Genomic DNA, 12,649 nt, shown 5'->3' with positions numbered 1-12,649 from the left:
ACAGGATGCTAGCGGAGGGCAACGGCAGTCATGTTGTGCCCAGATAACCGGCTCCTGCTCACTGCTTTCCCCAGAGCCCCATTCCCCGGGGTTGGCAGGGTGCCCCAGCAGCTCGAGACCTTGGGCAATTGACCTAATAGCCCTACCCTAGGGAGGGCCCAGCGGCGATCACAATCTGAGAACATAGCCTCCAATATGTGAAACGTATACAGATCAATATTCTTTTGATGGGACAGGAGAGGACCTGGCACCTGTGGTTTCCCTTTTATTTAAAATCATTTGGGTGTTTGAAATAACGTGATCTGAAAGCCCATTTATCCAGCTTAGAGTATGTGGCTGATTCATCCTGTAAAATCACAGACCTTAATCTGCTTGGCTGGAGTTACAGTGTCTTTGCCAGAATGCAGACTCTCTTCCTGGGCTGTTTTTTCAAACTGCTGTTTTAAAAACTGCATAGAAACCTTTGGAATCTCTTCATCTTCAGGTGTATCAATGACTGCAAATGGAAAAGAAAGTGACGAGGTTATTCAATTTCCACCTTTAGAGAACTGGCTTTCTTGGCAAGAATGACAAAAATAATTATCTCTAGGTTGTCAGTTTGTGGACATGGAAACCTTTAAATCAACCAGTTAGGAAAATCTCAATCCAGATTTAAATTAGGGGATAGTTCAGGGTGAAAGGATGGTTAAATGGCATTTGGAATGCCCAAACTACAGTTAATGTAGAATGACCTGATAAATAGCTCATTATGCCCATTATCTCTGTAAATAGCAAACTTCTGAGAGCTATTTTAATCTTCTTATCTACTGTAGCTTGTGTGCTTTCTGGGACTGGATTATCAAGAATCTTGTGCTGATTTAGACTCTGAATGTACTGTTACCATAAGCTAGAACAGAACTGCTCTATATCCTCACTCTGGTCACTCCTGATCATGTGTCAGTCATTCAGACAGTCAACAACTCATTGATTGACAACAAATAGAGTGAATGGCACTGTCCTACGTTACTCTGGCTCAGTGTAAAGAGCACGGGCTTTGTTGTCAGAGGTCATGGGTTCAAATCCAGGCTCCGCCAACTGTCAGCTCTGTGACTTGGGGCAAGTCACTTAACTTCTCCGTGCCTCAGTTACCTCATCTGTAAAATGGGGATTAAAATTGTGAGCCCCCCGTGGGACAACCTGATCACCTTGTAACCTCCCCAGCGCTTAGAACAGTTCTTTGCACATAGTAAGCGCTTAACAAATGCCATTATTATTATTATAATTATTACTACTCAGTCTACGAATTGGGTAGCTCCTTTCAATTATAAATGCAGTACAGAAGCATTTCATAATGCAAAAGATATACAGGGCCTCCAGCTGAGATTTTCAGTAGCAGGTCATTTACATTGGAGCACTCTCACAAAACCTTCAGTTCTTTGAAGTCCTAAGTGGCCAATGGGGATTAGGGCCGGGACAGAGATTGGACCCCAAAGGAACAATGAATAACTGGTTGGAGTTGGGAGGGAGTTTAGGGTGGGTTGGGGAAAATAATGGGTAAAAAGAGGAAAGGTGAGTTGGGGAAAATAATGAAACAATGATGGTACTTATTAAGTGCTTTCTATGTGTTAAGAACTGGGGTAGATAATAATGATGGCATTTGTTAAGGGCTTATTATGTGCCAAGCACTGTTCCCCCAGCAGAAAAGACACCTGTCTACATGTTTTGTACACCTGTCTACATGTTTTGTTTTGTTGTCTGTCTCCCCCTTCTAGACTGTGAGCCTGTTGTTGGGTAAGGACCATCTCTATATGTTACCGACTTGTACTTCCCAAGCGCTTAGTACAGTGCTCTGCACACAGTAAGCGCTCAATAAATATGATTGAATGAATGAATATGGAAAGGACATTTGGGATTTTTGAAGAAAACTGCTTCCCCAGATAGCTTCATCTTCTCACCATTCTCCGCTCCCGTCTGATCCCACCAGCTCCTTAGCTGTTTGCTGCTTTTCTCCAGGCTCAAGTCTCTTTTCCGGCTTGTCACTCTCCTGGAGTTTTTCTTTTTTTTCCAACCCTGTCTTCCCTCCCCAATTCTTCCAATTCACCTGGTCCCTAATCCTTCCCAAACCCTAATCTCTGCTTTTAGGGGTCAAGGTGGAAAGTCTGTGGCATGGATGGGTAGTAATGGGGCCCAGAGGGCACTAGGAAGCAGACAATGGAGGAGAGGGGAAGGGAAGGGGTTCCCGGGAAGGGAATGGGATTGGGCCCTGGGAAAGGGAGTAGGGAACTTGGGTGAGTGGAGAAGTTAGTTTAGACACCCCTTCCTGCCTTCAGCACCCTTGCCCCTTCTCCCACCTCAACTGTGTTCTCACACAGCTGTTAGTCCATTCTTTACTCCTCAAAGGAGCTCCTCTCTCAAATACTGAAGTGCCATTAACACCATTTCCCCTTGGCACCCGAGTCTTTTTTCGAAGGGACTATAATGCAACTGGACAAATATTCTCTACCCTCACAGTAGTCAGTGGCCTCATCTTAACTGTGACCATTGTGCCTGATAATCTAAATATAGGCCATGGAAAAAAGTGACATTTGAATTGTAGGTATTCTTGCATTTTTGGTGGTTCATACCCAAAGATGCTTCTGGAAAAAAGTCAAAAATCTTTTCTGGAAAAGACTGTGTACTTTTAAGGGATACCTGAAAATTTTGGCACTTTTCACAGATTACCATTTATTCACATATTATATGCAGGTCAATACTCAAGAATTAACTAATCCTCAGAGAGAATGAGATGTTGAAACTGAGGTGTTAATTCTTCATAGACAGTGGCTTTTTGAGGGGGTGGGGAGGGGAATTAAGTGACTGCCAACACAGTAGGTGATTCTTTCTTGTGATGTTAACAAGCTCGTTAAGTACAAATCTATAGGGGGTATAGGAGAAATTGACATTAATGGGAAAAAAATTTACCAACCCCTTAGTAAAGATGAGTGCAATGGAAAAAGGCATTTTACCTGTTTCTTGGACGTGTTGATTGAGGTGGGAAGTTGTCTGCTTCCATTTCTCAAGATCAGAGACCTGCATTAGAAAGATGATCTTGCATAAAGGATTGAATTTAATAAACAAATTATAATGATACTGGGGAATAATACTTTGCACTTCATAGCACTTTTCATCTGAGACTTCAAAGGGCCTTTAGACATGTTAATTAAACCTCCATAGTTTCATTCTTATGCATACACTTAAAAACACAAAATGAGATACTTTGAAGAGAAATGCAGCTGGTTTATATTGTGAAAACACACTGATGGTCTGGATTCTGGCTGAGACAGAAGGAGAAAAGGAGTCGCAGGGCTTTAGTCCCTGTGAGACTGTCTTTTGAAATGAGTTCACCTGGGACTAGTTATCATTTCTGTTTCAAGGCCCTTGGCTGGAGTTGTTTTGGGGGCCATTGGTTTGTTTTGACCGATATCTTGCCTGCTGCTTGAAATGGTGACCTGGCTGCTCTCTGTCACCTCCTAAAGAGCAGCAATAAAAGCAGCTCAATGTTAATGCATTAATGCAAGCTTATGAAAGTTCACTTGACCCACTAGTTGCTTCACAGAGAGTCACATGAGCTAAAAATGATTCCTTTGACACTTCCTTTCTTCAGCAGGCGACTACTGTGAACACTGTGGCTGTAAAGGCTAATGAAGGACAAACCGAAAGAAGCAGTCATACACCATTTTCCAAATGGCAGGTGGATTTTACATTTATTCCACTGTAGTTTACATGATGTTTCTGGATCAAAATCACCGAGAGCATTTGGGAAAGACTCTGAAATGTCAAAAATCAGCTTACTGGAATCGCAGTGGATATTTTTAATAAGTATTCATTACTCAAAAATCTGGAAGATTATGCCAGAATTGGGGTGTAGCTAAGGGCAGGATCCAAATGATCTCCCTACCTGTAGAAGGAGAGCTATTCTTAAACGATTGTCACTTTAGCAATGAGTCATAGTCAGCAACAATTCATAACTGTGAGTTTCTGATTCGCCAAACTTGCCTTAGTTCCCTAAGCCATCCCTTTCTCTCCCACTTTCTACTCTTCTCTCTTTATGCACACACACATCGTCACTCACAGAACAGTGGCCATGACACTGTTACCACTGCTCACACAACCATTATGGCATCTTGTCCTTCCTACACAAATTAGCAAAGTCATGGCCACCACCATCATCTCACTAACCCAGGCCTTGCCCACCTTTGCTACACCAAACCCCAATTTGATACAGAAATGAAAAACATTGCATATATGTACAGGCGTTAAGAAAGCACTCACAGGATGTGCTGTAATATACCTATTCTAAACTGGGTCTCTTTGGTCAATCAATTATATTTATTTATTTTAATGGTATTTGTTATGCACTTAGTATGTGCCATACACTGTTCTAAACGCTGGAGTAGATATAAGACAAACACATTGGACACAGTCCCAGTCCCACAAAGGGTTTATCATTTTACGGATGAGGTAACTGAGTCACAGAGAAGTTAAGTGTGTTGCCCAAGGTCATAAAACAGACAAGTGACGTTAGGCAGGATTAGAACTCAGATCCTTTGGACCTCCCGGCCCATTAGGCAACACTGTTTCTCAGAGCACTCTACTAAGTGCTTTAGGAGAGTACAATATAGCAGAGCTGGTAGACACATTCCTTGCCCACAACAAGCTTACAGTCCAGAGGGGGAGACAAAAATGAATATAAATAAATTATGGATATATGCATAAGTGTCATGGAACTGGGGGAGGGATGAATAAAGGGTAAAAATCGAACAGTAAGGGCAACACAGAAGGAAGTGGGAGAAGAGGAAATGAGGGCTTAGTCAGGGAAGGCCTCTTGGAGGAGATGGGCTTTAAGTAAGACTTTGAAGGTGGGGAGAGTGGTGGCTTGTCACATATGAAGAGGGAGGGAGCTTCTGGTGTTCCAGGCCAGAGGCAGAACGTGGGTGTGAGGTCAGTGGTAAAATAGTCAAGCTCGAGGTACAATGAGTGAGTTGGCAACAGGGGACTGAATTGTGCGGATTGGGCTGTTGTAGGAAATCAGCAGCAAGGCCTAGTGGCTAGAGCACGGGCTTGGGAGTCAGAAGTACCTGGATTTTAATCCTGGATCTATCACTTGTTTGCAAGTCACTTAACTTCTCTGTGTCTCAGTTAGCTCATCTGTAAAATGGGATTAAGACTGTGAGCCCCATGTGAGACATGGATTGTATACACCTTATTAGCTTGTATCTACCTCAGCACTTAGAACAGTGGCTGGTACATAGTAAGTGCTTAACAAATACCATAAAAAATAATCAGCATGATAATGTAGGAGGGGACAAGGTCATTGAGTGCTTTCAGGCCTATGGTAAGGCGTATCTGTCTCATGCGGAGGTAGTCAAGCAACCACTGAAGGTTCTTGAGGTGAGGGGAAACATGAATTGAACAGTTTCAGAGCAAAATGATCCAGGCAGCTGTGTGAAGTACGGACTGGAGTGAAGAGAGACGTGTTAAGGACATTTCTGGACCTAAACCAAGAGAGGATATGTATACATGTATCCCTGTTTCTGTTTGTAGATATTCAGCTGACCTAAGAGTCAGGATTATTATCTCTTTATGGATCAGGTTCACTTGTGAGGCTCAAAATATGTTCAACCTTTCATTATAAATTCTTTGAATGGCAAAGAATATAAAAGGGTAATACAATTAGGCTTAATGTAGTCAGGAACCAAACCTAACCTTCACATCACTGCTACTTTATTTCTCTAGCTTTTATATCCTCTTATGATGTAAAAGTTGCCATAAAATGAAAGATCCTAATAGCAAAACATAAGAAAAGGAGCTTTGATACCCCAAGATAGAGACGACTATTTCTTTAACAGAAAGCCAAAACAGGGAATTGTTTGGAGGGATATACAAACATAACTCCTGTTACTGACTTAAATCCTGGTTACATCAGAAAGGGCTGACCTTTTTGATTTGTTTTACAAAAGGGTAGCTAAATAATCAATGATTCTATGCTTACTAAATAAGCAAAAAGGAAGGATTTCTTTTCCTTTGCAGTGAGCTGAAAACTTTCTAAATTAGTGTAAACCAAGTATCTGTGCCTTTGAATTAAGACTAGGGATTTACTTTACCCCTCGATGGGACTGAGATCATCTTTTCAATCTGGGAGACCTACAGGACTGGATGGGGCAGTTATCAATCAATCAAATGTATTCACTGAAGGCGTACTGTGTGCAGAGCACTCTCCTTCATGCATGGGAGAGTATAATATAAGAGATTTGGTAGACATATTCCCTGCCCACCTTTATGGACCAACTCATCCTCAGTACGCTGGTTTCAGAGGAAGAGATTATACCTCTGAGTAAAATCACAAAGACCCATGGATAGGGAGAAGAACAAAGCAATCCCTTTGCACAATTCAAATAAAAATGTTTCCTTGAACCTCCTTGGGTAGAGAAGCAGCCAAAAGTGCCCAACAAGGATTGCTAAGATCTTTTAGGTTTTTAAGGATCAATATCACTCATTATAAGCAACCGACAGAAAAAGGCCCAGACCATTAATGGCTTTACCAGAACAATTCTTTTGTTTTTGTTTTTTTTTTTTCTACTGATAAGAGCCAAGTGGTGAAGACTCTTTGGACTCCTTGTGTGTGGTGATTCAAAGGAAATATACAGGCAATTTTAAGGGGATTGTGAAATGAGAAACTACAGATGGGGCCCAAAACATCTAAGGTCAGAGTAAGGAGATCTGTGATATCATGATATCATGCCACCCCTCAAAGAACAGGATACCGAGAGAACAAAGGCACAAACATCCATCTGCACAGGTTATGGCAAAGGGTCTGTGTTCATCTGTTGAGAATGAAAAATGCTGAGATTGAATGCATTTTAAAATAGATTTTACCAAATGACTCCTCTCTGTATCAGAATGGTAATTCTCCACCAGACATATTGCACAGGGCAACAAACACCAGGAATCCAAAGCCTCAACACTCTATTGGTGAAATTTATCCCAATTTAGCAGGACCCACAGATATACCACTAGTCTGAGGGAGTAGATATCAGAAAGGTGATGTGACTCATCGCTTTCCCGCTTCTTGAGTGTTTTTCACTCAGTCAACGGTGTTTTGGAGTGCTTACATTCATTCAATTGTATTTATTGAGCACTTATTGTGTGCAAAGCACTGTACTAAGTACTTGGGAGAGTACAATACAGTAAGTAGACATGATCCCTTTCGCTCAGGGAGGTTACAGCAGCCTAGTCCTGGATTTTCAGAAATTAATAATTATGGCATTTGTTAAGCTTTTACTAAGTGCCAGGCATTGTTCTAAGCGCTGGATTAAAACTGATACCTCATTCAGGTGTGGCTGACGAGCACCATCTGTCAGCCTGGCATCTAAAGACTATGCTGAGGATATCCTTGGCCAGAAGAAAGGTGGAAGCTGAGACTAAAATGACTAGAAAAGTCTGAGATGGTTAGATCGCTCAATCCAAATGGTGATGTCAGGGTTTCTGAATAAGCTGTGGGCAGGGACTGCGTCTGTTAATTGTTGTTTTCTCCCAAGCGCTTAGGGTAATGCTTGGCACATAGTCAATGCTCACTAAATATGATTAAATGAATGAATAATCTGAAAACAGCTGGGGCATGAAGACAGCCCACTCACTGTAAGCGGGAATCAGTGTCTGAGGGAGTGATTTGCCTCATGCTGAAAGTATAACACAGTACAGTAGCCAGAAAAGTTAATTTCACCTGAAATTGGTTTTCTGGTGTTGGCCCAGTATTGGTCTGGGTCTACAAAGCATAAACTGAAGGGGAGATTTGGTTAATTTGAGGAACATACACACTTAATATAATAATAATAGTACTTAATAATATAAGTTTATATACACATAAATATTTATTTATTTATTTTACTTGTACATATTTATTCTATTTATTTTATTCTGTTAATAAATTCTATTTTGTTCTCTGTCTCCCCCTTCTAGACTGTGAGTCCACTGTTGGGTAGGGACCGTCTCTATATGTTGCCAGCTTGTACTTCCCAAGCACTTAGTACAGTGCTCTGCACACAGTAAGCGCTCAATAAATACTATTGAATGAATGACTGAACTTAAAACAGGTAATTCTAATCTTATTAGGTTGCAATATCTTTGAAGGCAGAAACTGTGTCTTTTATTTCTTTTGAAGCTTTTTATCTCACACAGTGCTCTGAAATCAATAGATACTGTTGACAATGTTTCTGCTCTCTGAGGGCAATACCCAAGTAGATTGTTTTAATAGTAATCAAATTAGCTGAAACGTGGCCAAATCTACATATCATTTTGTATTGCATGGGCACAACCAAAAGTTACATTTGCTGGATTAAAAACATTTAAACCTGCCATTAATGCTTTTTGGGATGTGCGCTGAACCCAATTCTGAAAAGTCTAAGCGTGTGTACATTTACTTTAGGGTAGTGAGCTCCTATCTCAGCACTTATGCATGATTACTAAAAGGAACTGTAATTGCTATAGCAGTTTTGTATGTTAGTGGTCAATGCATCAGTTTTAGTGCCCCTGGGTTGCAGCAATTTACATGTAATCTTTCTTGAAAAAAATTATATGTTTTTCAGTCACTGGCTATGTTGAATGCTTTGAAATTTAATTTGTTTTAAATCTAACTCCCTCATTTTTGAGTGCTGATTTCTTCCATGCAGAAGTACGATAGAAAACCATTGAGGATGGCTCACTGTTATGAACATAAAAAAAATCCAATCTCATCAGGTCAATATATTCACATACTTCAAATATACTCAAAAGTAGTACTACATGGTTCGGGAAACCTTTTCTAGGACACTGAACTTTCACCTCTAATACTTCTGCTAAACATGAACTGGACCTTTAATTGTAGACAATTAGAAAATTACATCATTTTTATAGAGTGTAGACAAATATCTATTATATTGTATAAAGGCAATAGTAATGTGTGTACAGCAATGAATATAGTGCAGTTAGTCTGGAAGTTTTTATTATCAATTAATCAATGTTTTTTATTGCCTACTGTATGCAGCACGCTACACTATAGGCTTGGGAGAGTACAATATGACGCAGTTGGTAAAAACGTTCCCTCCCTACAAGGTTACAGTCTAGAGGGAAAATGGTACACAATCCAAAGTCCACTGAGTCTATATCAAACAAAATAGCCCAAACAAGAGTTATCTTCTTGGCATTTTCAAAACAAAAATGACTATCCATGAAGACTCAGTGGTAATCTAACTCTAGGATCTGTTACCTATTTGAGAATTGGAATTTAGACAGAGATTTTGTTTATGAAATCTAGAACTTAAGCTCCTTGTGGACAGGGAACATGTCTACCAACTCTGTTGTATTGTACTTTCTCAGGCACTTGTATAGTGCTCTCAACACAGTAAGCATTAAGTACCATTGACTGATATTTATATAGCTGTCCTTCAGGTTAGAAGTGTGTGTTACAGTCAAGGAGATTCTATCAGGTTTGTTGAATAAGACTCATGCTTGGCTTGATTGACATCCTTTCAGGATTGCGTGCTTGTAGAGATTGCCCTTTGCTGCAATGTTGTATTTGTTAACCACAGACCTGATGCTTTTTGCTACTAAGAGAAAGTCATCTTGGATGGAACCAAGATCTAAATAGTGGCACCTTATTGATTATATCATCCTCCCGCAGTGAAACCTGAAGGATGTTCACATTATACTGCTTTGTTAGATGCCAAATGTTGACCTCATCATTTCCTATTGCACTCGAAATTTTCATTAATGATAAAGACAATGTATCACATAGAGACAGCCAAATCACATTGGCAGCTAACTGTCAAATGCCTGGAGAATGAAAATACATGCAAGAAACTTCAAAACAACTTCATTATGGCAAAGAACCCCACTTCAACCAATGTGGCCATGGACTGAGTGTCTCTATTCACCAGGCTGCCTTTGAGGCTATGGAGTCCTTTGAGGGAAAAAACCCCCACCAGGACTGGTTTAATGAATATGACTCAGAAATCACAGAACTACTTGAAGTGAAACCAAAAAAACAACAATAATCAATTGTATTCATTGAGCACTTAATAACGATAATAATAATAATGGCATTTATTAAGTGCTTACTATGTGCAAAGCACTGTGTCAAGTCTTGTAGGAACAAGAGTTCTGACATGCCAACCACTGCAGTCTTGAAACATTCACCCAAGATGTCAGGTTTCTTAACCAGGACAATGTTATAGATTGATATCAGTCTGAGAGAACCACAGTTATGTGCCTGTCTGCACAAGGCAAATATTAGAGATGGGCAAAGATTTTCATCAACAATGCTGTCACTATATTTTATATCCTGGGTAGCACAATTAATAATCTCATTTTTAAAAGGTAAAAAAAGCATGGCCTACCCACTTTTCCGTTTGTCTGTAATGTGAATACACCCAATACTGATCATTTAGCATAGCCAAAATGTCAGAGTCAGCATCTGACGGTATTCAGCAAACACAGCAGAAATAATGGGATTGAAAATATAACATTGCATTTTTTGATAAATATTTGGGATTTAATTAGATTTTGATATCTATATCCAAACTGAAAGATTTTCTGTGTTGTACCAGCTGTGATTCAATGACCTTGAGCATGTTTTCTCCTATCTAAGTATATAATCATATTTTCCATGAAAGTGCAGTTCCATTAGGTATAAATAGGATTTTATGGTCGTGCACTAGTTATTTAATCTAAATTTAAAGACTGTTCCATACATTCTGAGGGATTTCATTTCCTGGTAACACGAGCTCTTTTGCTGACAGTTTGAGGCATGAGTCTTAACGATGTTTCCCGTGGAACGAGGACAGAGCTGTTGAGGCAGATTTGCAATGTAATGCCTTCATTGAAACTATCAATGAAGTTTTGTGATGACTACGGGGCAAAAGGGTAAATTAAACTGGAAAACATCTAGCATGGACCAAAAAAAATCCAGAATGGATTCACTAAACATTCTATCTTCAGGAATTGATGCCACGGTATATTGAATGCAGAAAAACAGAGGAAATACACCCATGGACAAATGAGGAGAACCAGGAGAGGCCAAGGGCCCATGCACCTGGATGGCTTCTCTACCTAAAGATAATGTGAATAATTACTTCTTCCCCCAAATTTCGGGTATCGCTGCATACATTAACCACCTAAAAGAGTTAACATTCTTTTTTTAAAATGGTATTTGTTAAGTGCTTATTATGTGCCAGGCACTGTTTTAAGTAATAGGGTAGATACATGGTAATCAGGTTGGACACTGTCCATGTCCCATGTGGGGCTCACAGTCTTAATCCCCATTTTACAGATGAAGAAATTTAGGCCCAGAGAAGTGAAGTGACTTGCTCAAATTCACACAGCAGACAAGAGCAGAGTCGGGATTAGAACCCAGGTCCTTTTGACTCTCGTGCCCACGCTCTATCCGCTGGGCCACACTGCCTCTAATAATAATAATAATGAAGGTATTTGTTAAGCGCTTACTATGTGCAAAGCACTGTTCTAAGCGCTGGGGGGGATACAAGGTGATCAAGTTGTCCCACGTGGGGCTCATAGTCTTAATCTCCATTTTACAGATGAGGTAACTGAGGCTCAGAGAAGTTAAGTGACTTGCCCAAGGTCACACGGCAGACATGTGGCAGAGCCTCTCTAAAACATTCCTCCCAAAATGACTAATGTATAATAAGGAGTAAATTAAATTTAGGCAATGACAGAAATGGGCTCGCTACTCTACTTGCACAACTAAGATCTAGAGTTGCAAATGTACTGCTTAGTAAATAACTCTCTGGGTTACTAGGTTCTGGAGGGCTTTCATTACTACAACCTGATCTGGAGCCTTGAAACATCTGGATCCCACAGTGTAAGATAAGACACAGTGCCAATGTGAATAAGTTTTCATCCTTAACTGTTCATTTGTTCTGCTCTACTGGATTCAAATACTACCTTCAAAATCTCAAAGGTCCTGCAAGTGAACGATCATTTAACCTCTCTTTTCTTAGAATTTTTAGGGATTTATCTAGAAATATATTTCTAACTCTTAAAACCCATTTAAAACTGAAAAAGAAACAGGCTGAGTTTAAGAGAAATGCTAAAATAATTTTCACTAAATGGAAGTCAGCAAGCAGAACTCTCGGAGACAACAGAGTTGGTAGATGTGTCCCAGCCTACAATGAACTTATGTTCTAGAGGGAGAGACAGACATTAATACAAACAATTTGTAATATGTAATTTATAGATATGTAACTAAATGCTGTGGGATTAAGGGTGGGGCAAATATCAAATGTCCAAAGGTCACAGATACAAGTGCATAGATGCAGAAGAGAGAAAGAGAGAGAACAGGGGAAAAGAAGGATTAATTGGGAAGGCCTCTGACCTTGTCAATCTATCTGTGCCAATCTTTATGGAGTTGGGGCCAGATGTGCCTGGAAGAAGTGGATTCAGGGTGCAATTAAAGCAGCTAGCAACAATCAATCAATCAATCATATTTATTGAGCGCTTACTATGTGCAGAGCACTGTACTAAGCGCTTGCAACAGGAAGTGTGAAGGGGAAAAACTACAGTGCTCTGCATATGCTAATCATGCTCATGGGGACGATGAGGATGAGAATTTCTGAAAAATTTACGATCAGATGCTAAC

At 40.1% G+C, this 12,649-nt stretch overlaps 1 protein-coding gene across 1 annotated transcript in view; it reads right to left on the bottom strand.

Annotated features, from left to right (window-relative positions):
* XIRP2 (xin actin binding repeat containing 2) overlaps positions 1-12,649 on the bottom strand; it is a 76,004-nt gene that overhangs the window by 12,851 nt on the left and 50,504 nt on the right. Inside the window, exons 4-5 of the mRNA XM_038751778.1 lie at positions 2,985-3,048; positions 363-496 (exon numbers count right to left, since the gene is read on the bottom strand). Of these exons, the coding sequence (XP_038607706.1) occupies positions 363-496; positions 2,985-3,048 (198 nt within the window). The remainder of the gene's footprint in view (positions 1-362; positions 497-2,984; positions 3,049-12,649) is intronic.

This window comes from Tachyglossus aculeatus, chromosome 9 (assembly GCF_015852505.1).
Source record: "Tachyglossus aculeatus isolate mTacAcu1 chromosome 9, mTacAcu1.pri, whole genome shotgun sequence".
NCBI lineage: Eukaryota > Metazoa > Chordata > Mammalia > Monotremata > Tachyglossidae > Tachyglossus > Tachyglossus aculeatus.
Note: the sequence above shows the minus strand (reverse complement) of the source record. Positions and strands in the feature narration are given on the sequence as shown.